General features: G+C 38.0%; 1 protein-coding gene across 2 annotated transcripts; it reads left to right on the top strand.

The window, feature by feature from the left end:
* The first annotated feature begins 438 nt into the window (after window positions 1-438).
* Window positions 439-22,193, top strand: ssrp1a (structure specific recognition protein 1a). 2 transcript variants are annotated; one of them, XM_087798418.1, is made up of 17 exons: window positions 439-565; window positions 1,762-1,817; window positions 3,392-3,577; window positions 7,577-7,682; window positions 8,693-8,987; window positions 9,055-9,184; window positions 9,270-9,373; window positions 10,109-10,237; window positions 10,308-10,529; window positions 13,755-13,827; window positions 15,513-15,645; window positions 18,429-18,474; window positions 18,539-18,680; window positions 20,201-20,365; window positions 20,440-20,537; window positions 20,609-20,786; window positions 21,878-22,193. In XM_087798418.1, the coding sequence occupies exons 2-17, from the start codon at window positions 1,764-1,766 to the stop codon at window positions 21,935-21,937; spliced, it is 2,121 nt and encodes a 706-aa protein (XP_087654544.1). In that variant the 5' UTR covers window positions 439-565; window positions 1,762-1,763; the 3' UTR covers window positions 21,938-22,193. The 2 variants fall into 2 exon arrangements, with proteins under 2 accessions (XP_087654544.1, XP_087654543.1); XM_087798417.1 differs by lacking the exon at window positions 439-565 and adding an exon at window positions 626-644.
* Window positions 22,194-25,802: the final 3,609 nt, after the last annotated feature.

The following is a 25,802-nucleotide window of genomic DNA, read 5'->3' as shown; positions in this document are numbered from 1 at the left end:
ATATGAGTTTTTACTGCCTTTTTTTTTACAATTCCAAGATACTGATGGAAGATTGTAGTAAAGGAGACTAGAATGAGCATGTGTTAATGTTATTGACATGTTTTTTAGAGTTTACTATTTTATTAGGGGAAATATAACCGGATGAAAGCGAGGGACCTTAAATTAAAGTCAACAGAATTTAACTGTAACGAGATAAAAACATCAAGACATCTTTATTCAGTCTTTGATTTTAAGTGACTTTGAAGAAACCTCTCCATGCCATGTTTCTTACGTCGTCATGACGAGCCTTTTTTAATGATTGTGTTGAGCGACATCCAGCGGTCATACGTAACAACTACATCCTGGTCAATTCAACATATCGACGCAGCGTTTAACGATAGAATTATATTAATAGAAATATTTACGTCCGCTGAATATTTATTCAAAAACGAATCACGGTTTAAGGACAAACACAACAAAAACGTGTTTACTCGCCGGAAGTACATTCACATGTTCTTCCTGTGACGTAGCACTAGCTCCCGATGCTACACGCGGGAAAACGGAGGCTCTTCTCACAACAGTGACAGTAAGACCATTATATCCTCTTTGTGCTACTTTCCAGCTCACGCAGACTGATTTGGCGCAATTCAGAGAGATGCTCGAGAGTAAGGACGAGTGTAAAGTCTTCTAAGATCAGTTGTGTTTACATATTTTAACTGTTAAACGTCGCTATGTATCTGAGACCGGCCTCGCTGCTCGGAGGCGCTTGATTAGTGGTGCCCGCGGTTCAGGCGGGGCGGTGCCACATGTTTGTTTGCTAATACTCTCGGTGCGAGTCGAACGCACGGATGCGTGAGTCAGTAAAACAAGCGTCCCCAACACAGTTCTTCTTGGCGCTGCTATTGTTGTTTTAATGTTTGATTTTACTCTCGATTGTTTGACGCTAATGTTAGTTTCGTGTCCAAAGAGGTTGAAATGAACGAGGGTTGCTATGGATCGTGAAAGTTAAGGTTAAAGTTAGCTTGTTTTCAATGAAACCACATGTGGTTAAAAACCTGAATAATTAGGTATGTGTGTAAAAGTTTAAAGATCAGTTGATTTATATTGGATTATGAACTATTATCTGAAAGGTCTTGTTAAGACGAACCCAGTAAAATGTGTATTTTCTCTGTGATCAATATTAGGAAAGTTATAGACTAGTTTAACCCGTGAAAATGCACTGAATTCTTAAAATAAATCCACTTTTAGTATATTTTATGAGGTTCAATATTTTAGGTTTGTCACATCTTGCTCAACATTTACCAAGTTTCAAAAATGTTTTTGTCATTGGAGAGTTAAACTAATAAACTGAATAAAGAGTTTAATTATGTTATTATATAACAAAGATGTTATACCTTTTTCATCAATTAATTTAAGTTCAAGTAGAACAATTTGGCTCTTAAAATATGCATAGAAAAAGTAAATTAATTGCCCAGATTGAACAAAAAAGCCATAATTTGTTTAAATATTCAATAATAGAAATATTAAGCACAGTTACGACATAATATTTATTGATCGAATTCATGAAATTAACGTTGGAAGTGACGGACAATGTCAGTAAACATGGTCGAACTCGACCAGGAAACCGCCTGTTCTGATCACTTTAACTATCACTAACTTCTCTCTTTTGGGCCCAAATATGTTGTGTGTCGTTGATAAACGACTGTATCTTTGACTCGACCAATACTGACTCGTGTTTCTCATTGTGTTTGTTTTCATCTTCCTCTCCATCGACTGTGGAAGAGATGGGAGACACACTCGAGTTCAACGATATCTACCAGGAGGTCAAAGGCTCATGGGTGAGTTTCGACTTTGTTTTTTTTCTTAAAGCGCTTTGTGAGAAAGTTACACTACAAGTGAAAACACCTGCCACTTTGTTCCATGAAAAATCAATTATGCATCATTGTGTAGATTTGTTACAAGTTTTCTTTTTTAAATAAACAAGACAAAGTTGTGCACTTAAAAAAATATAATAAACATTTCTTCAGAATTTAATTTTTTGTATTTTAAAACCAAAGATTAGTAGAAAGCTATGAATTGTGTATTAATATTTTAGTTTTGCATGTAAAAGTTAATCTGCCAGAGTTAGCATATAAGAGCTGTTCCCTCTGAGTAAACAGGTTCATATTTTTGCAACTTAAATATACATTTAATATAGATTTTTATATTTTAAAACTAAACAAGAGTGAAAGGCCAGGACTGCAATCACACTTGGACACATTTAGATACAAATGTCATATTTAATGTGGGAATAATGGTCTCTACTCAGAAAAAAACATCTGGCAAAAGTAGCATATAAGCTATCTTAGTTTTGTCCAGTTTTAGAGTTAGCAGCTTTGTATTTTAACAACAACACGGATCTAGTTTTGATTTTATAACCAAATATAAGTAGGAAGCTACATTTTATTGATTAATATTTCATTTTTGTGTTTGAAATTTAAGTTAAAAAAAAAGCTACTTTCAGAACTAGCATGTAAGCTAGCTGCCTGCTCTTGAAGTTAGGAGGTTGTTATTTTGCAACTTTAATATATATTTAATATATTCTTTCATGTTTTAATTCTAAAGATAAGTCAATAAACATAACTGCAGCCACACATGAACACATTTAGATGCATATTTATATTTTTGTTTAGAAAAATAATGTCACAACAACTGGCAGAACTAGCATATAAGCTAGCTTTTTGCTTCAGTTGACGGGTTCATATTTTTGCAACTTATATATTTAATGTATTTTCTATATTTTAAAGATAAAGATCAGTTGAAAAACATAATTGCAGCCACACATGAACACATTTAGATGCATATTTACATTTATTTTGTACGAAAATAATGTCACAACAACTGGCAGAACTAGCATATAAGCTAGCTGTTTGCTCCAGTTAGCAGCTTTGTATTTTATCAACAACAAGGACCCTGTTTTATTTTTGTGTGGGGAAAATGAAGGTCTCACGATTCAGTGAAAAAAAATTAATGAAAGGACTAACATAAAAAACTAGCATCTTGCTTCAGTCTTAGTTTGTATTTCTACTACTTTAATTCATGATTTTATAGATGTTTTTGTCCTGAAATCCAAAAGATATACATTATTTTTTATTATAAATAAGAATTTGAGATGACTTTACCTTCACCGTTACTGTTACCTTGATCAAAAATAATAGTTATATAAAGTTTAAGATCATCTGTTTAGGTTTATTAAAAGGGTTTGGGAAGAAATGTCTATCTGATCTTAGCTTCCCAACCCAGGACATTTTTAATTGAATGTTAAGATAAATCTCAGACAGAGAATATGCATTTATTGACAGGAAGTATAAAACTTTAACCAATTAAAAGCACATTTTTGAACATTTGATGGATGAATGTCGTCTTCCAACAGAACGACGGGAGGCTGCGTTTTAGCAAGCAGAACGTCGTCTACAAGAGCAGCAAGACGGGGAAGGTGGACAACATCCCAGCCGGGGAGATCGAGTCGGCTCATTGGCGACGAGTGTGTTTGGGTCACGGAATCAAACTAGGAACCAGCTCCGGACACGTCTATAAATACGACGGCTTCAGGGACACGGTGAGTGTTTTAAAAAGAATCTTATAAATGTCAGAATTCTCCGGCGGGTGGAAATAATTGTTACCTTATTCGCCGTGTTTATGACGGTGGACGACTTCCATCCTGTGTCTGACATTTCCACTGAAAAATGCTACCATCTTGCGAAAAAAAAGGCCACGTTGGAGAGAGAAAGAGCGTGTTGTTAAAGCGCCGCCTCTCCTTCCCAAAGCTAAGCCTAATGGGATTAATGAGGGAAACCGGCGCGAAACATGTGTGTTACATAAACAGAGCAATCATTGGCTCATGTAACTCACTGTTTATGTCGGTCCGCCGGAGCAATTTGGCTCAGAAAGAAGGACAAGAGGAGTTTGTTTTTATCTATTTTTTCGTTCGACTCCCCTGGATGTGTGGAGGAGCTGGTACGACCCGGAGTCTCCTGGGGTTAATCAGCAGAGATGAATCCTGTTGCCCAGGAGCTCAGAGGTCTGAGATCATTGTTTATTATCCTGACGCCAGTGTCAGTAATCGGACCTGCACAGACACCGTGATGCATCTGCGGTCGACGACACTCACCTCTGAGAGCAGAGGGAGCTCGACTCTACTGCACTTTATGTTTTTGTGTTTGGATGTTTTTGAGAAGCACAGCTCAGAGGTTTCTGCTGGACACACACTCTTGTGTAGGAGCTTGACTTCTAATCTGGTCGTGTCATGGGCATGAAAATACTCACACAATTATACAATAAATTACGATATATTGTGATACTACTAATAATTATTTCCACTCAATACGACAATATTTGATACTCGATACCAGAAGTATACAAAAAAGGCCCCCAGATTTAAGCAAAATATTTTTATTAATCATAAAAGTGCGAAAATAACCTCTGTGACAACAATTAACGTAAATGTATGTTAATGTTAATTGTGCAAAAAGAAACTGAAGCTATAATAAGAATTTTAAGGTCTAGTTAAAAAAAATAGTTTGGGTGCTGTCGATACGTTTTGAAAATGGGTATCGTATCCCGGCAAATCCCAGTAGTAACAAGTATTTACTTGTAGTATTGTCGAGTACTTGGTGTTGCAGAATTTACAGACCACTCTCGACGAAGTCGTAACTGCTTTCATTTGTTTTCAAAACAAAATATGTCCAAACATCAGCTTTAAAAGCTGCTGGAGTCACTGTATCCTCTCATCCTCAGTCATATTTATCTATCGCCAGGGTCTTTTTGGCCCTAAGCTGTGGAGAACGTAATGACTGCTGCCATCTAAATTAAATTTCAAGACTAAAATAAAAAAGGCTGTGAACATTTGCGTGTTAATTGTAAATAAATGTTTTAATCATTTTATTCGCACTTAACTGAAACTACAGAAGAACTAATGATCAAAAGTAACAAAAATTCAAGATTTGAATGCAAGCATAGATGGAGTTCAAAATAAAGCAATGTTTGTTGTATTTCTTTATATAAATAGTACTTTGACATTAATCCCTTTTATAAACAAAATCTTTGGTTTTGTCAGCATTATTTTGTGGTTTAATAAATATTTTTAAATTGGGGAAAAACGCAAATCAGAAGTTTGCTTCTTTACAAATCTATGTTTTAAGTGTCAAGCTTCTAATTAACTATTTTCTACCACAGAATTTTATAATGTTGTCAAACAATGTGAAGAAAAAAACAAATTGGTCATATTTTTGCCTAGTTTTTCCCCCCGATTTGTGTGAAATAACAGTATATTGATGGTACTCTGCTGCTGTACAAGCCGATCATTGAAATACTTTCATCCAAAAAAAAGTTTCCAGGTCAATCACACATTGTGTATCTTATCCGTGTGATCTGCAGGTGTGTAGTGTTGTCGTGTTCCCGAGTGTTAACTCTGCAAAGGTCAGGGTTGATAAATACACGCCAGTGAAGACAGAACACGCTTCAGTTTGTTGTGTAGCTACGAGTGTGTTTCCTGAGCCCTGGTGACCCGTGACACTGTTGTGGGTTCACTGCTGGTCCTTCTTGGGTCACCGGTGATGGACTGAAGACCCCACAAGAGCTCGGGTGACGTCAGCCAGTGGAACCTGTAGAACTAATTCTGTGGTTTTTATAGTTTAAATATGGATCAATTCTCATCCAGCAAATATATTTTGTATCCTAGTGAAAAAAACTTTGATTTATTGAGCTTAACATTAGCAGGTCCTTAACATTTTTTTACTCACAGACCAGTCTTTAAAAATATCAAAAATAAAAAAGAACTACCAGCCAAAAAAAAGTTATTGTGTTGCAGGAAAAATGAATTTTACTACTGGGCTTTAAATATATTTTTTTGTATTTTTTACCAAAGAAACCGAGTAAACTATAGGGGTATTAGTTTACTTGGTTTCTTAAAAAAAACATTTTATTTTGAATGCAAATAATGTAGTTGAGACTCCAATTGCATTTCTACCATTTTTAATTGATTTACAGTTTTTTCTTTTATTGAAGTAATGTTTTAAGTATTTAAAGATATGCAAGTTAAAAAAAAATAACTGTACGACTTCAAAATAGTTTCAATAAAAAATGTATTTAAATACATTTTTGAGTCTCAACTATAGTTTCTATATTCACTCTTTATTGGCAATATTTTTGCTGGATTGAGTCAACTTCCCTTTTAATTAAAAATATTTTTTGAGTTGAAATAACTTTGTATTTATTTAATAATTATAATAATAAAGCTACCTGGTATACCTGGTTATAATCCTGTTTCCTTTCAAAACAAAACACCTTCCAGACGTTGAGTGTGTGTGTGTGTGTGTGAGTCTGTGTGTGTGTGAGTCTGTGTGTGATCATTAAACGAGTCGGGAAGGAGAGATTGTGCCAAAGTGCTAATGAGGATTAGAGCAACACTCGACATCAGACCTAATGAGGACACACACGTTCACACGTCGCCACAAACAAGCTGTGTAAACTCACACACACATGTTCTGCTTTAAACAACGCCTTGATCCAGAGCAGCATACACACTGATGAACCCACACACACACTCTTACACACACTAGTACACACACACTGATGAACACACACACACTAGTACACACATAAGTAAACACACACACACACTTTTACACACATTAGTACACACACAGGTAGACGCACTCATGCACACACTTGTACACACACACTTGTACACACACTTGTACACATACTAGTTAGTATACACACTCGTGCACAGACTATAACACACGCTAGTACTCGACACGTACACACACTAGTACACACACAGTTAGACGCACTCATGCACACACTGTTACACACACTAGTACACACACTGGTACACACACATGCACACACTTGTACACACACTCATACACATAATACTACTCGACATGTACACAAGGTCGTACACGCACTCGTACCAGACACATACACACACTCACACTTGTGTACACACTATAGCACACACTCTTGCACACAATCCTACACGCGCTTGTACACACAATCATACATGCGCTCGTACACTTACATGTGTACACACTATAACACAAAATCACACACACACTCGTACACGCATTTCGAACACAAACTGTTACACACACTAGTACATGCACACACTTGTACACACACTCGTGCACAAACTATAACACAAGCTGGCACACACTGTTACACACATTCATGCACACACTCGTACACACACAGTCGTGCACTAACACACTCTGAGGCTCTAATTTGCTGCACAAGCACATGGACAGGCTCGTATCCAGGTGCGTAAATGGTTTTTCCCACAGTTCTTCTCCACACAATCACTTCCACATGTGTGTGAACTTGGACAGTGGATGTGTGTGTGAGTGTGTGTGTTCAGGAAGGATAAATAAACAGGCTGATTGTCAGAGAAGGACAAGTGAGCTGGGATGGATTACATCCCTGGAGGCCCCGACATCAGTCACAACTGCATCCTGATTAATCTGCTTCAGGTGGTCGAGATGTTTTCTCGCTCTGACCCCCCGTAACTGTCGCTCTGTTTTCCACGTCCTCACCTCGGTGTTCTCGCTTTTTGAAGGACCATGAAAAGATCTCGGAGTTCTTCAAGTCCAACTACAAGGTGGAGCTGATGGAGAAGGACATGTGTGTGAAGGGCTGGAACTGGGGGACGGCAAAGTTCTCAGGTAAACACGAGTCCATCACACTCTTGTCTCTCATGAGAAGCTTTGATTTCAGATTCATGTTCATTTTAGTGACCGAGAGAGATGTTTAACCCTTCAAATCTCAGGGTCAAGGTGACCCGAAGGACCGAAAACAAATGTGTTTGTGATATCCCTTGTTTTGTCTCTGGGTCAAGAACCTCCACCACTGCATATGTATTTATGGAAGCCAGGGAGGTTGTGACCCAGAGAAAACACAAGGGATACCACTAACACATTTGTTGTGAGGCCTTTGGGTCACCTTGACCCAGAGAGGACACAAAGGATGCCACAAACACATTTGTTGTAAGGCCTCCGGGTCACCTTGACCCAGAGACAACGGACGGGATACCACAAACACATTTGCTCAATAAAAGCGACTTGAACAGCTCCCATAATGCTTTGCCGCCCAGCCAACCAATCAGAGCTGATTATTACCTTTGACATTGACGTACAATTTAAATACAGTATTTTATCGACCAATTAGACGTCAATAAATTGAACATGGGACAAAAGGGCATCATGGGAGTTCGTTTTTTTGGCACCACAAGTAATGCATTAATTAGAAGGTTATGAAATAAATCTGTTAGTAAAAATGTTATTCACATTACACTCAAATTGAATAAGTATTTTAATACTTTTGACGTAATTTTTATTTTTTTAAATAATTGAATTCAAATATTGTTATTTAAAAGCAAAAATAACTTTAATATAGAAATAAATGAATTAAAATGAATTAAGTTCTTAAAAAGCATTTAAATAATTACAATTGAAATGTTAAATTCAACCATGTTTTCCAATTAATTTAAGACACTTTATTGACTCTTTCTATGCGTCAAATATTTAAAATCAAATGGTTCCCGTGGCTGTTCTAGACATTTATCAAAGCTCACTTTAAAAGACATCTACCGGTCATTTAAATGAATGATTCTAGAGGCTCGTAAAGTACTTTTCTTCCGCACCAGGTCTAGAAATAACCGTTACTGACTCACCAGGTCCTCTGCTGTCCTTCGACGTCAACGACAACTCTGCGTTCGAGATCCCGCTCTCCAACGTGTCCCAGTGCGCCACCGGGAAGAACGAGGTCACCCTGGAGTTCCACCAGAACGACGACGCCGAGGTCTCGCTGATGGAGGTGCGGTTCTACGTGCCCCCCAGCCAGTCCGACGAGCGCCAGGACCCCGTAGAGGCTTTCGCCCAGAACGTCCTGTCCAAGGCCGACGTGATCCAGGCGACCGGAGACGCCGTTTGTATCTTCAAAGAGCTGCAGTGTCTCACGCCCAGAGGAAGGTAGGAGATCCCAGAGATGTTTCCACAGAACTTCCTTCACAGGCTTTAACATCTTCCACGTCTGCAGGTACGACATCCGCATCTACCCGACCTTCCTCCACCTTCACGGTAAAACCTTCGACTACAAGATCCCGTACACCACCGTCCTGCGTCTCTTCCTGCTGCCGCACAAGGACCAGAGGCAGATGTTCTTCGTGGTGCGTTTGACACGCGGCTCACGACGAGATCGTGTTTTATTTCTCGTGTTTTTATGTTTGTGTTTTGACGTGTTTTCACCTGTAGATCAGTCTGGATCCTCCCATCAAGCAGGGTCAGACCCGTTACCACTTCCTCATCCTGCTGTTTTCTAAAGAAGAGGACCTCAGTCTCACCCTCAACATGAGCGAGTGAGTTTTTTTTAACTTCCTTTAGAATCTTTATGGTTGAATTTCACATTTTTAAGTGTTGAAACTTTTATTTGATTGAAATGTTGTTGTTTTTTTAAGTGTTTTTTAAATAATAAAGTTCAATAATTTGTATATTATTGAAAGGTTCAATTTATTTTTGTTGAACAATTGAAAATAATTTCAATAATTCTTTTATTATTTATGAATAATTTCGTAAATAAAAATGAATATTAAAAAAATTAAAGCTTTTTTTAAAACAGAGTTTGATATTCTTTTAAGAAAATATATTTGTATTTAATATTTTTAATTCAATCAAGTCACTCTGTACTCGTTTGGTATTGTCTGGTATCACTAACATTTCTATGTTGAATTCAAAAGACTGTGGTTTAAAATAAATATTGGATTTAGAAAATATATTTTTGAATTATTGAAATTCGAACTATAAAAAGAATAATTAATTTTGCAACTATTACACATTTTTAAATTTAAATATTAAAAAAAAAATCAAATTCAACAAAACACGAATCTAGAAAATTATTATTAAATTATTTCATTTTAATTTAATTCTTAAAAATAAAAAGAAGCAACATTTCAATAACACAAAGTAAAGTTTCAGCGATTTAAATGTTAAATTTAACCATTTATTGTTTGTTGATGCTGTGTGACCAGGCGTACACTAGAGGGCGGCAGATACCATTCGTACTTTTTATGCCTTTTATTTTCTCTGCTTCTCAGGGAGGACGTTGAGCGTCGTTTTGAAGGAAAACTCAGCAAGAACATGTCCGGGTCCCTCTACGAGATGGTGAGCCGGGTGATGAAGTCGCTGGTCAACAGGAAGATCACCGTGCCCGGGAACTTCCAGGGGTAACAACGACAACAAACCACGTTCAAGATGAAATTCTTCCTCGTCTCGTGACACGTTTCTGTCCCTCAGACACTCGGGGGTTCAGTGCATCACCTGCTCCTACAAGGCGTCCTCGGGTCTCCTGTACCCGCTGGAGAGGGGCTTCATCTACGTCCACAAGCCGCCCGTGCACATCCGCTTCGAGGAGATCTCCTACGTCAACTTCGCCCGTGGAAACACCACCACCAGGTCCTTCGACTTCGAGATCGAGACCAAGCAGGGGAACCAGTACACCTTCAGCAGCATCGAGAGGCGAGTCTTCACGAGTGTCTTTTACTCACGGTTGTCATGAAATGTTCCCTCTCTTACAAAGATATGGTTTATTTGAACAGCAGATAAACATAACTACAGAACCAGGAACTACTTGGAGCTGTGTACTGACACAATGTGTGACAGTATATTGAGATACTGTAGTAACAACGATATATTGTTTCTTTTAAAGCAACATTTTTTCTGGCTTTTACAACAAGAAACGAGCAAATACTTTCTCTAATCAAATGTGAAAGTGTAAAATGTTAACTTTTATCAACAACCTGGATCAACATGTAATATCCAGTATCTGTCGGTGTTTAATTTTAAACTTTAAACTTAGTTTTAAAGCCAAAATGAGTCCAAACATGAGCTTTAAAGGCTGCTTGACTCTGGTGTTTACTTTCTTTTTCACTAATAGCTGCAATTTCCCCAGTTTTTTCAAGTTACTTTGAGACGGAGGAAATGACAAACTGCCAACTAGTGGCCGGAGGTTTAATTGCAGCACACAAATGAATGAACGCACTGAATATTTGAGTGTTAATTGTTAAATAAAACATCGAATGATTGTCTTTTATACACATACTATTGAAATATAAACCATAGAATAACTTTGAATTCAAATAAAATGTAATTTCAATGGTAAAAAAATATATATATAAATGTGTTTTTAATATCTATACAGTGCTATCGAATATAAATACAGTATCGGGAATAAAAATATTGCGTTGTCTTGGGTTAATTATTAATAATGTTTAAGTTTGGTTTCTATAACAAGCTTATTGTGTTTTGATAGCATGGAAGCTATGAACATTAATTAAAGATTGACAGTTGGTGTTAACATTATATTTATTATTAATGTTTATATTTGATTTAAATACAGTTGGACTGTAATATCCTGCTTTTATTTTTCATATAAACATGAAGAAACTTTAACCACATCTTACTTATGGTTCCAACAAAATGTTAAACTCCCATGATGCTTTTCTGCACACAGCTCTATTAAGTGACGGCTGATTGGTCTCTACAGTACTGAATTAATTTATACTTCTATGATGTCAAAAGTGAACCACAGTTCTGATTGGTTGGCTGGGCGGCAAAGCATTACAGGAGCTGTTCAGGTCACTGTTACTGAGAGGGTTGTTGAGAAGAATGATGGCCCCTCAAGTGAAATCTTGAGTTCGAAAGTTCAAATAAAAGTTGTTAAATAAATCAAGTGAAAAATTAAATGGCCAAAGGTTTCAAAACGTAACACCCGCAATAAAAAAGCAACTGGTTAAGTCCGGTTAATCTTTAGATTTCATTAAATGTCTTAAATGCGATTTTTGAAAGCTCTTTAAAAATATAAGAGCTGTAATACGATGGCTAAAAACAGATTGTTTCTGGCTCCACCCGGTGTCAAAACCGTGGGATCGCAGTGTTGTGGAGCCTCTGCTGCTTCCTTGCCAAATACTCCATGTGAGAAAGAGTTGGTTTATTTCATTCCATCTTTAAAATTCAAATAAGTCCTCAGTCGTATGAAAACCAGGTGCCATTTTGTGTTTTTTGTAAGGGGATCAGGAAGTGATGCGATCACGATGTGACCGTAAACAAGACACAACAAGGCAGATTACGTTGACAAACAGACGAGCTTTAAAGTGTTCAGGACTATCAAGTTCACCTCAGATGTGTCATATACACACTCGTGCATCTTAGCCACGAACGCCCTCAGTTGACTTTACCTTTGGAGTCTTTGACTCTCGTAGAACCAGCTCGACTTGAAAGCGTTTTAAAGGCACATTTGAGACGTGGAATCGTGCGAACGGTTAAATAGAGTCGTAGCAGTGAACACATCAGTTACAACTTCTGAAGATTGAACGAGCAAAATGAAGCCGAGACCAAGACAACGCAAGTATGTTTAGATTTTAACTGTTTTTTTTACTGAGTTGTAATCATCAGTTCTTTCAATAGATAATATCTGTTGTTTAAATGCTACCCTAAGATGTTAACGCAAAAATAAATGTAGTTATTAACAGGTTTTTAGGGAAATATTGAGGAACAGATTTAAAAAAAATGTGTTTTAATGTGAAAAGTGATGGGAAAAAATGAAAAAAGTTGGTAAATGTTGCTTTAGAGTTTTGTCGTTGTCTGACCTTGATGACATACTCAGTGACCTTTAATCAAATATTGTTGTCGGTTCAGTGTCTTCAGTGATGTGAGGATGTTAACAACACTCTGCTTTGATGTCACTTCCAACATGGCCGCCATTGGCACCAAGAACAAAGTCGAAGTAGTTAAAAAAAAATTAGGATTGTGTCTCTTGGCTTGAATACGACGCGTATCACGATACAATACAATATATTAAGATACTGTAGTAACAAGTGTATATGTGTAGTATTGTCCAGTACTTGACTCTGGTGTTGTGATAGTGTAGTAACAAGTATATATGTGTAGTATTGTCCAGTACTTAACTCTGGTGTTGTGATAGTGTAGTAACAAGTATATATGTGTAGTATTGTCCAGTACTTGACTCTGGTGTTGTAGTATTTACAGACCACATGACTCTTGACGAAGTCGTAACTACTTTAATTTGTTTTGAAAACAAAATATGTCCAAACATCAGCTTTAAAAGCTGCTGGATTCACTGTATCCTCTCGTCCTCAGTCGTCACCAGGATCACCCAAGGTGTCCATTAGTTGCGGAGGACGTAACTACTGCTGCCATCTAGCGCCTGGAAGTTGAAATTGCAATACATAAATTGACAAATGCCAGAAATATTTAAGTTAATTGTAAATTAAAGAAAATCTGTATTTTCTTACACTCGTATTTAAAAACAACAACAAATTCTACTTCCTTTGTTGATATGTTCGAACAAACAGGTTTAGATTTTCCATTTTTAAAATTGTATCTAAATTGTATTTAGTAAGACACTAACTATTTCTTTAGTAAATATCAAATTCAATAATTTAATAAGCTATTTAAAATTATGTTAAAATAAACTCAAACTGACTCAAGAAAATGAACTTGTCAATCAAAATAATTTCCCGAAGGAGACCTCCGGAGGGATCGATAAAGTTCTATCCATCTATCTAATGGTGTTTGTAGCAACAAGATACTCAGATTTGTTTGCATTTGTTGCCGAGAAGTCACACATTATAGCCTTTTATTTTCTCCGCCTCATTCCGAACGTACCAAAAATCCCTGATTAAGTTAAAGACGTTAATTTTTCACTCCCTTCCTGTGGTGCAGGGAAGAATACGACAAGCTGTTTGACTTCGTCAACGCCAAGAAGCTCAACATCAAGAACCGAGGCTTCAAAGAGGTAGAAAAACATTTTCACCAGAATCATCTCAAAAGTCACCATCAACCTGTTGTCCATGTGTTTTGACGTGTCGCCCTCTCCTGTGTGTCTGTCCGTGCACGTGTAGAAGAAGGTGGGTATTGAACGTGGGCGTCGTGGTTTGGAACAACGTGGTCTCGGTGTGAAATCATTTTTGGCTTGCATGATGGGGGTTTTTTTTTTCTGCTGCACCTTCGCAGGAGCGTCGACTCAAATTTTGAACATCCACACTAGAACCCTCGACACTCGCACACGCTTGACACTTATTGATAAACATCCTTTAAAACTTCTTAATTAGCGAGAAAACCTTTATTTAATAAACATATTTTCTACTTCATAGATTCATTTAGAGAAGCTCTTAAACTATTAGGATAAAAGTTAGAACTTTGTGAAGCACTCGGAGAGCGCAGACCTCTGCCAAGCAGCTTGTTTTTGTCCATTTTTGGATATTAATGCCCTTCTTTAATCTGAGAAGTTACTTAACGTTGGTTGCTCGTTATTTAAAGTACAGAGCAGATTTTTTTCTTGTGATAATAATAAAAAATAAATTACAATTTAATGAAAATAGTATGAGATAAATAACTGAAAGTGAAGCTAATTTGACAATATTTTCAAAGTAAAATTAAGTTTTATTTTATTAATCTGTTTTTATTAAATTTTTTTGTGTGTGTTATTCCAACACAACTCTGGCAATAATAAAGTTTTCTGATTTTTGAAATGATAACAAAGAATTAAAATAGTTTCTTGTGAGTGAGCAAGAAAATGTGATACTTTTTTCAGCTGAAAATAATAAATATCGTCAACCGTGAGCTCAACTAGCCAGCAGGTGGCAGTAAATCCTCCAAAAATCTCTCTTACGAATTAAAACTATAATCACACAAATGCACGGTAGGTGCGGCAAACAGTGGGGCCATCAATCTGCACCACTGAGAGTGACGAATCTTCAAACGATCCGTGGATCCAGATGGTAATTTGGAATGTAGCCATTTGTTCAATATTTCCTGATCAATCCTTTCGTCAGTTTTTGAGTTATTTTGCTTCACAGACTTATTACTACACATTTGATCCAATTAGATTCCAAACGATTCTTCACCTAAACTAAAAACAATAAAGTTTCTCTGTCACTGAGCGTGTCTTAGTTTGGATGTTTCCAAGTCTTGACAACAGGTTTTTTTCTGCTGCTGACGACCAAACCTGGTGAATAATCAACGACTAAACATGATTCAAGGGCATTGGACTCGCATGTGTGGACCTGATAACCCTGGACGTATGTGTGTGTGTGTGTGTGTGTGTCAGTGTGTGTTAACTGCATTGTACTGACTCTCTCTGTAACACAAAGGCAGCCGCCATCGTGACGCTGCCACGACATCTTGCATTACCCATGATGCTCTCTGTCTTAAATCTCTGCTTAGATGGTAGCGAGATCTTCTGTTGCCATGAGAACACAAGGGTCAAACCAGCAGGTCAATGGAAACTAATGGACTCGTCCGTTTCCTGCCCCGGACAGGAAGTCTCCTTAAGTCCGCTAGCTTTCCCTGGTCTCCGTTCTCCGTCCGCGGAGATCGTATTAATAAAGTTTATATTCGTGGGAAAACCTCTCGGACCGAAGAGAAGAATCTGCTCTTTAACGGTTGATTCTTTTTGTTGTCGTGGCTTCGTGTTCTCAGGGCGCGAAGGGTAAGAAGAACGACTACAGCGACTCCGACGAGGACCAGCATGACGCCTACCTGGAGAGGATGAAGGCCGAGGGCAAGATCCGGGAGGAAGGCGACGCCAGCGATGTTTCCGACAGCGGGAGTGGTGAGAAAAAACTTAAAAATCACGAGGAGGATTGTGTCTATGTATCACGATACGAGGATATATGTGTAGTATTGTCGAGTACTTGACTCTGGTGTTGTAGTATTTACAGACCACATGACTCTTGACGAAGTTGTAACTGATTTAAAAGCTGCTGGAGTCACTGTATCCTCTCGTCCTCAGTCGTAACTGCTTTCATTGGTTTTCAAACCATAATATGTCCAAACATCAGCTTTAAAAGCTGCTGGAGTCACTGTATCCTCTCGTCCTCAGTCGTAACTGCTTTCATTGGTTTTCAAACCAAAAAATGTCCAAACATCAGCTTTAAAAGCTGCTGGAGTCACTGTATCCTCTCGTCCTTAGTCGTAACTGCTTTCATTTTGTTTTCAAACCAAAATATGTCCAAACATCAGCTTTAAAAGCTGCTGGAGTCACTGTATCCCCTCGTCCTCAGTCGTAACTGCTTTCATTTTGTTTTCAAACCAAAATATGTCCAAACATCAGCTTTAAAAGCTGCTGGAGTCACTGTATCCTCTCGTCCTCAGTCGTAACTGCTTTCATTTTGTTTTCAAACCAAAATATGTCCAAACATCAGCTTTAAAAGCTGCTGGAGTCACTGTATCCCCTCGTCCTCAGTCGTAACTGCTTTCATTTTGTTTTCAAACCAAAATATGTCCAAACATCAGCTTTAAAAGCTGCTGGAGTCACTGTATCCTCTCGTCCTCAGTCGTAACTGCTTTCATTTTGTTTTCAAACCAAAATATGTCCAAACATCAGCTTTAAAAGCTGCTGGAGTCACTGTATCCTCTCGTCCTCAGTCGTAACTGCTTTCATTGGTTTTCAAACCAAAATATGTCCAAACATCAGCTTTAAAAGCTGCTGGAGTCACTGTATCCTCTCGTCCTCAGTCGTAACTGCTTTCATTTTGTTTTCAAACCAAAATATGTCCAAACATCAGCTTTAAAAGCTGCTGGAGTCACTGTATCCTCTCGTCCTCAGTCGTAACTGCTTTCATTGGTTTTCAAACCAAAATATGTCCAAACATCAGCTTTAAAAGCTGCTGGAGTCACTGTATCCTCTCGTCCTCAGTCGTAACTGCTTTCATTTTGTTTTCAAACCAAAATATGTCTAAACATCAGCTTTAAAAGCTGCTGGAGTCACTGTATCCTCTCGTCCTCAGTCGTAACTGCTTTCATTTTGTTTTCAAACCAAAATATGTCCAAACATCAGCTTTAAAAGCTGCTGGAGTCACTGTATCCTCTTGTCCTCAGTCGTAACTGCTTTCATTGGTTTTCAAACCAAAATATGTCCAAACATCAGCTTTAAAAGCTGCTGGAGTCACTGTATCCTCACGTCCTCAGTCGTAACTGCTTTCATTGGTTTTCAAACCAAAATATGTCCAAACATCAGCTTTAAAAGCTGCTGGAGTCACTGTATCCTCTCGTCCTCAGTCGTAACTGCTTTCATTTTGTTTTCAAACCAAAATATGTCCAAACATCAGCTTTAAAAGCTGCTGGAGTCACTGTATCCTCTCGTCCTCAGTCGTAACTGCTTTCATTTTGTTTTCAAACCAAAATATGTCCAAACATCAGCTTTAAAAGCTGCTGGAGTCCCTGTATCCTCTTGTCCTCAGTCGTAACTGCTTTCATTGGTTTTCAAACCAAAATATGTCCAAACATCAGCTTTAAAAGCTGCTGGAGTCACTGTATCCTCTCGTCCTCTGTCGTAACTGCTTTCATTTGTTTTCAAACCAAAATATGTCCAAACATCAGCTTTAAAAGCTGCTGGAGTCACTGTATCCTCTCGTCCTCAGTCGTAACTGCTTTCATTTTGTTTTCAAACCAAAATATGTCCAAACATCAGCTTTAAAAGCTGCTGGAGTCACTGTATCCTCTCGTCCTCAGTAGTAACTGCTTTCATTTGTTTTCAAACCAAAATATGTCCAAACATCAGCTTTAAAAGCTGCTGGAGTCACTGTATCCTCTCGTCCTCAGTAATGACAGGATTTACATTGTTTCCTTTGCTGTAGAGGAGTTAATGATTGCTGCCATCTAGCCGTCGGAGGTTTAAGTGCGACCAAAATGAAATTACAGAAAACCTTCAAAATAATCAAATCAAGTTTATAACAAAATAAATGCCAGACTGTAATAAATAAATGAAAGAAAGAAAGAAAGAAAGAAAGAAAAGAAATCAAAACAACAAAAACAATATACATGACAAGGACATCATAACAATGACAATTTTAATTAAAAAAAAACATCTATTGAAATCAAAATATGTCCAAACAACAGCTTTAAAAGCTGCTGGAGTCACTGTATCCTCTCGTCCTCAGTCATCGTAGGTATCTGACCGGATTTTATTCTCGCTTTAGCTGCGGAAGAGGTTTAACTGGAACACTAAAAGGAAATTATTCACCAATTATTTTATATAACCCTAAAAAGAACCATCATAACAATAAAATATGACTTTAAATCCAAAATAATACAAAGAAAATCGATACTATCGCAAACAAAATTGCGGTATTTCACTTTGTTTTTTCTTAAGCCCCTAATCATGAAAATCCTCAAAAAATAAGCAGTGAAAAGAGTAAAACAAACTCTGTATCATATATATTTTCAGTAAACTTGACCGAAATAGTATTTTAACGTGTCAAGTCACCTGAACCTGTTTGTTTTTTCAAAATAAAACATCTTTAAGACGATAATCATGGATGCATCACTCCTAGGTTGAGAGTCGCTTCTCTAATAGATCAAAATGATTTTTAATTCAATGTTGATTCTTCTCAGACGAGTCCTTCAACCCTGGCGAGGAGGAAGACGACGTCGCCGAAGAGTAAGTTTCTTATTTCTTTGAGCTCGATCTCTGTGTTCGACTGAACTCATGGTTTCTCGATCAGGTTCGACAGCAACGCGTCCGTCAGCAACAGCAGCGACGACGACGACGACGGCAGTGGAGACGGAGGATCGAAGAAGAAGGAGAAGCAGAAGAAGAAACCTCGAGTGGTGAAGGAGAAGAAGGAGCGGAAGCCACGCAGAGAGGTGGGAGTTGTCCTTCGTCGTCCTGTCGCGTCTCCTTCGTCCTGTGGCGTCTCTTTCTTTGTCCTGTGGCGTCTCTTTCTTTGTCCTGTGGCGTCTCCTTCTTCCTGACGTGTCTCATCGTCCTTTCTTGTCTCTTCGTCCTTTCTTGTCTCTTTGTCCTTTCTTATCTCTTTGTCCTTTCTTATCTCTTTGTCCTGTCGCGTCTCTTCGTCCTGTCGCGTCTCTCCGTCCTGTCGCGTCTCTTCGTCCTGTCGCGTCTCTTCGTCCTGTTGCGTCTCTTCGTCCTGTCGTGTCTCTTCGTCCTTTCTTGTCTCTTCATCCTTTCTTGTGTCTTTGTCATTTCTTGTCTCTTTGTCCTTTCTTATCTCTTTGTCCAGTCGTGTCTCTTTCTTCGTCCTGTCGCGTCTCTCCGTCCTGTCGCGTCTCTTCGTCCTGTCGCGTCTCTTCGTCCTGTCGCGTCTCTTCGTCCTGTCGCGTCTCTTCGTCCTGTCGCGTCTCTCCGTCCTGTCGCGTCTCTTCGTCCTGTCGCGTCTCTCCGTCCTGTCGCGTCTCTTCGTCCTTTCTTATCTCTTCGTCCTTTCTTATCTCTTCGTCCTGTCGCGTCTCTTCGTCCTGTTGCGTCTCTTCGTCCTGTCGCGTCTCTTCGTCCTGTTGCGTCTCTTCGTCCTGTCGTGTCTCTTCGTCCTTTCTTGTCTCTTCGTCCTTTCTTGTCTCTTCGTCCTTTCTTGTCTCTTTGTCCTTTCTTGTCTCTTTGTCATTTCTTGTCTCTTTGTCCTTTCTTATCTCTTTGTCCAGTCGTGTCTCTTTCTTTGTCCTGTCGCGTCTCTCTGTCCTGTCACGTCTCTCTGTCCTGTCGCGTCTCTCTGTCCTGTCGCGTCTCTTCGTCCTTTCTTGTCTCTTCGTCCTTTCTTGTCTCTTCGTCCTTTCTTGTCTCTTCGTCCTTTTTTTGTCTCTTTGTCCTTTCTTATCTCTTTGTCCAGTCGTGTCTCTTTCTTTGTCCTGTCGCGTCTCTCTGTCCTGTCACGTCTCTCTGTCCTGTCGCGTCTCTCTGTCCTGTCGCGTCTCTTCGTCCTTTCTTGTCTCTTCGTCCTTTCTTGTCTCTTCGTCCTTTCTTGTCTCTTCGTCCTTTTTTTGTCTCTTTGTCCTTTCTTATCTCTTTGTCCTGTCGCGTCTCTCTGTCCTGTCGCGTCTCTTCGTCCATTCTTGTCTCATCGCCCTGTCGTGTGTCTTCGTCCTTTCTTGTCTCTTCGTCCTTGTCTCTTTGACCAGTCGAGTCTCTTTCTTTTTCCTGTCGCGTCTCGTCGTTCCGCCGCGTCTCGTCTTCCTGTGGTGTCTCATCGCCCTGTCGTGTCTCTTCGTCCTTTCTTGTCTCTTTGTCCTGTTGCGTCTCATTGACCTGTCGTGTCTTTTCGTCCTTTCTTGTCTCCTTTGTCCTGTCATGTCTCCTTCTTCCTTTCTTGTCTCCTTCGTCCTGTCGTGTCTCCTCGTCCTGACGTGTCTCACTGTCCTCTCGTCTCCAGAAGAAGCCGAAGAGAGAGGGCCCCAAGAGGCCCCTGAGCGCCTACATGCTGTGGCTGAACAACAGCCGCGAGCGCATCAAGTCGGAGAACCCTGGGATCTCCGTCACCGAGATCTCCAAGAAGGCCGGAGAGATGTGGAGGCAGATCGAGAAGGAGGACAAGGAGGTGGATCTTGTTGTCGTCGTGTCTCTGAAGCTTCTGCAGCTTCTACAGAGTCTCATTGTTGTGGCGTCCTGCAGGAGTGGGAGGGCAAGGCGGCCGAGGCCAAGAAGGAGTACGACCAGAAGAAGAAGGAGTTCCTGGAGAGCGGAGCCGGAACTTCTACAGCGGTCAAGAAGTGAGTTTCTGTGAAGGTCCAGATGTTGAGATGTTCCCGACCTTTGACCCTTCCTTCACCGTGTGTCTCAGGGAGAGCAAGAAGCCGGCGAAGAAGGAGGACAGGAAGAGGAAGTCTGCGGCGGCGGAGAAGGAGAAGGACCGAGCCAGCGACAGCTTCAAGAGCAAAGAGTTCATCGAGACCAGCGAGAGTTCCTCCGACTCCGACCACAAGGGCAAGTCCAAGAAGAAGAAGAAGAGGAGGAAGGAGGTGAGATGAAGATTTAGTCGAGAGTCAAACGCTCTTAGAGACGAACGTTTAAAAAAAAAGAGAAAAAAGTTCAATTAAAAACTAACAACAAACTAACAAAAATAAACACAGAAAAAAACCACGTAAAAATAATTTGAGGTAAGAACAGAAGGAATTAGCACAAAAATAATTGAAAAGTAATGATCACAGTTACCAGGAAAATTGTATTAAAAATAGGCACGAAAATCAGAAAAATCCTTTAACAATTTGGAGAGAAAAAAACTCAAATGATTTACATTAATTGATAAATAAACAAGAAAAAATAATGACAATAACCAGAAAAAAAAAGCAAAAATAAAACTATAATAATTGACATGAACTCGAAAAGTACTATCATGAAAGTCATACAAATACTGGAACAGTAACAACAAATATTTGAACTAGTAGCTGAAGAAGAATTGTCGTGAAAACCAGAAAAAGTGTAAAAAAAAAAAAAAAGAAAAAAAACACTTTGGGGAAAATAAATAAATAATTTGGTTAAATTATGAATAATTATCATAAAAACAAATATGCACAATCACCAGAGAAAATAAAACTTGTGTTTGTTTTTTGGTTCAAATTATTTTCTGTCATTCATAAAACAAAAAAAGTACTATCATGAAAAACAAACAAATATTAGAACTATAACAACAAATATTTGCACTAGAAACGACGAAAAATCATTATCGTAAAAACCAGAAAAAAAAGGCACATAAAAGTGAATAAGTGTAAAAACGAATCAGACACGACAATCGGAAAAATGTTTTACAACAATTTGAAAAGAAAACGGATAAAATAATTTGTGTTAAATGATGAATAAATATCACAAAAATAAACCCAATAACCAGAGAAAAATATCAAAAGTAAAACTATAAAACGCACGGAAATAAAACATTTTTTTTATGAATAATGGAAAAATAAGTACTATCATGAAAATGGACAAATATTGGAAAAATAACAACAAATATTTGAACTAGTAACTGAAAAAAATCTTGAAAACAAGAAGCACAATTGCCGGAAAAAGTGTAAAAAAGTTTGTTTGTTTGTTTGTTGATCTTGTTTCTCTGGCCCAGGAGTCCGAGGAGGAAGAAGCCTCCAGTCCCGCCAGCTCGGAGGACGACGGCTCCGACTAAAGACAAACTTTCATTCTTCACACAAACAACAGACAAAAAAAAGGACCAAAGTTCATCAAATACATGTTTCTTTTACCCTGAGAAATATAACGTGAAACCATTAGATAGTTTTTCTTTTTTTTTTTTATCTCCATTTTTGGTCAATAGTCGAGTCGTCCAGCGAGTGTTTGGTGGACTGTGAAGAAAAACAACTGCTGAAAATTTTGTTTTCATCTTTTTTTTCTGCCCCAAATAAATAAAACGTTTTTTAAATAAAGTTTTTTCGTTGCTTGTCTTAAATTTTTCACGCAGTCTCAAGAGGATGCTACGGTTGTTAGCTTAGCTCATTGCTAACAGAGTTTCCTGCCTCGTGTTTTAACCTTCGCTCTTCACTCGGGAATCAAGTAGTTTTTTCGCCTCATTTTACAGCAAAAACTACTTTCGTTAAACTTCTTGTTTCTACCACGTGAAACTAGTCTACGCATTCTCAAGATGATGCAACCAATTGCTATGGTTGTTAGCTTAGCTCGTTGCTAACAATGCTAGCTGCATATATTTTAAAGATTTAATAATTTTTTTCAATTTTCTGTTTTTTTTCCTAATTCAATTTATTTAATATTAAAACTATCTTAAAATAAGAAAATTATTTAGTAATTTATGATTATTTGAGCTCAAACAGAGACTTTATATTCATCTTTTATAACTTGAACACATTCATATCAGAACTGCTAAAAAAAAAAAATCATCTTTTTTTCTGCCCCAAATAAATCATTTTTAAATAAAGGTTTTTTGTTGCTCGTCTTAAATTTTTAATGCATTCTCATGACGATGCAACCGATCGCTATGGTTGTTAGCTTAGCTCGTTGCTAACAATGCTAGCTGCATATATTTTGATGATTTAATGTTTTCCATTTTCTGATTTTTCTTAATTCATATTATGTAATAAATATTTCTCTTAAAATAAGAAAATGTTTTAGTAATGTATGATTATTTTAACTCAAACAGAGACTTTATATTCATCTTTTATAACTTGAACACGTTCATATCGGAACTGCTGAAAATTTTGTTTTCATTGTTTTTTCTGCCCAAAATAAATAAAAATAAAAATAAAACTCGTTGATCGTCTTAAATTTTCCATGCATTCTCGTGACGGTGCAACCGATCGCTATGGTTGTTAGCTTAGCTCTTTGCTAACAATCAAATGAGGTCTGAATCGGCAGATCTGTTGTGCGGAGTCCCTCAAGGTTCTGTTCTGGGTCCTTTATTGTTTTTGCTGTTCTTGATTCCCCTCGGTAAAATCATTCAGAGATTTCCAGATGTTTCTTATCACATTTTTGCTGATGACATCCAGCTCTACTGCTCTTTTGATCCAACTGAGCCCCAGAGGCTGAACTTAGTCAATTGTTTGCTAGAAATCAAACAATGAGTGAAAACACTTTACAGCTAAATGTGGACAAAACTGAAACTCTGGTGATTGCTCCTGATGATAAGATTCCAGGGTTGAGTCAGTACTTGGGTGACTTAGGTCAGTCTGTCAAACTGAGCCTGAGAGACCTGGGTGTTGTATTTGATAAAGACATGTCTCTTGTTCAACACTGCAGAAAACTGACCAGAAACTGTTTCCTTCAACTGAGAAAAATCTCTAAACTTAGGAAAATGTTGTCACAACATGATCTGGATCTTGTAATCCATGCGTTTGTTTCTTCTCGTCTGGACTATTGTAACAGTTTGTTTTCATGTCTTAACAAGAAGGATCGTCTCGTCTGCAGTTGATACAAAACTCTGCAGCAATAATTCTGACCCGTCTAGTAGAAGAACTCACATTTCTCTGATCCTTAAAACTCTTCACTGGCTGCCAGTTTCTTTCAGGATCAACTTTAAAATTCTGGTTCTTACTTTCAGATCTATTCATGGTCAGACCTTCCATCAGTGATCTGATCCAGACTTACACCCCAGCTCGGGCTCTGATGTCTGTGGATCAGAATCTACTGATGGAAGGTCTGACCATGAATAGATCTGAAAGTAAGAACCAGAATTTTAAAGTTGATCCTGAAAGAAACTGGAAGCCAGTGAAGAGTTTTAGGTGAACACGCTTCAGGACCAGAGGAGAGAAATCCTTCCAGACTGTTGCTCCTAAGCTTTGGAACCATCTCTGTGTTTGATGATCTACTGACTCCTTCAAGAAACATCTTAAGACGTTTCTATTTGTTCAGGCTTTTCCTTGATTTTCTGGAACTTGAGTTATCAGTTTTATCTTGACCTTTAAAGTATATACTTTATAGAATATTGTTTTGATTGTTTAAGCGCTTTGTGACCCTGGTCTGGAAAAGCGCTATACAAATAAAAATTACCTACTTTGAAGATTTAATTCTATTTTTTTTTTTTTTTTTTCTGATTGTTATTAATTCATATTAATATTAAATGTGTCTCTTAAAATAAGGAAATGTTTTAGTAATGTATGATTATTTGAGCTCAAACAGACAAAGTGTTACGAGAACCAACGGCCAGTGTGTTCGTCCAGGAATTAAAGCAGATCCGAGGATGTGGTTGTTTTCTCTTAACCAGGCCGTGGTTTGCGAGTGTTTTCATGCGAGGAAGTTAGACGTCGACGCCGGTCAGTTCAGGACCGACTGGTTTCAAATGAAGAGCCGACAGAAGTACCTGGTGGTTTTTAAAAGGCTCTCGATCCATACGACGGTTGGTTTTTTTTAAGAGAGCGGTTTGTCTTGGTGGACGCTAAGATCCTCTTAAGAGCGAGAGTCCACTTCTTTGGCTGCTTCTGCGGCGGGTTATGTGGTCTGGGGTCTGATGACGTATCTTTCTGGAGTTTTTCTTCGCAGGCATTTGAGGTCACGGCGACTAGAAGTCCTTAAGAAGATTTGTTACCTGTTTTAAAAACACCTGCATCAGTGACTCTACATTGATCGGATTTAATTTAGTCAAATCTTACAAACAAGTGCTTTGTTTAGAGGCATCGATGCGTTTAAACCAGAGGTTGGTAGTTGAATTTCCTAAGGAGCCTCATTATAAACTGTTGTCACGATGTCTGTGGAATTGTTTGTTCCCCCCGTGTTGCATTGGTTTACTCCGGGAACTCCGGTTTCCTCCCACAGTCCAAAAACATACAGAGGTTGATTGAGAACTTGTGGGGAAATTGTATGTAGGTATGAGTGTGTGTGTGAATGGTTGTGTGTCTTTGTGTGTCCTGAGACAGACTGGCGTCCTGTCCAGGGTGTCCCCTGCCTCTCGCCCCCCAAAAAACTGGTTTCGACTCCTATAAGCAGCTTTAAATAGATGAATTTTCTTCTTATGAAAACGTTTTTTTCCTTTTAATGACATTATAAACATGAGGTTTTTGTATTTATTTCAATTTAAATATTACTCATAAAAACATTTCATTTTCTAGTATGTTCTAAAAATGCTTTCAATATTATTGGATGGATCTGGAAAAGCAAAAATGACACAACAAATAAAATGTAATAATAATTTTATCAGAATATTGAACGTTTTTTAAAGGCTATGATTTATATGTTATTATTATTATTATTCGATTAAAGAATATAAAACTATAAAACAATAATTCATTAATTTTGAAAATATTAGACATTTTTAAATTCCATTATTTAAAAAAAATTCAACCTTAAAATATAAAAAATATTATATTTAAAATAAAAACGACATTTCAATATTGAAGAAGTGGAGGAGTGAAGGAGTAGAGGATTTAATGAGTAGAGTATTGGAGGAGTGAAGGAGAGTATAATTATTAGTATAACTATAAGTATAAGTATAAGTAGAACTCTAATTATAAGTATAACTATAAGTTTAACTATAACTATAACTATAAGTATAAGTTTTACTATAAGTGAAAGAGTGAAAGAGTGAAAGG

The sequence above is a fragment of the Callionymus lyra genome, chromosome 9 (assembly GCF_982586985.1).
Source record: "Callionymus lyra chromosome 9, fCalLyr1.hap1.1, whole genome shotgun sequence".
NCBI lineage: Eukaryota > Metazoa > Chordata > Actinopteri > Syngnathiformes > Callionymidae > Callionymus > Callionymus lyra.
The sequence above is the reverse complement of the archived record's forward strand: the minus strand, read 5'-3'. Positions and strand labels throughout refer to the sequence as shown.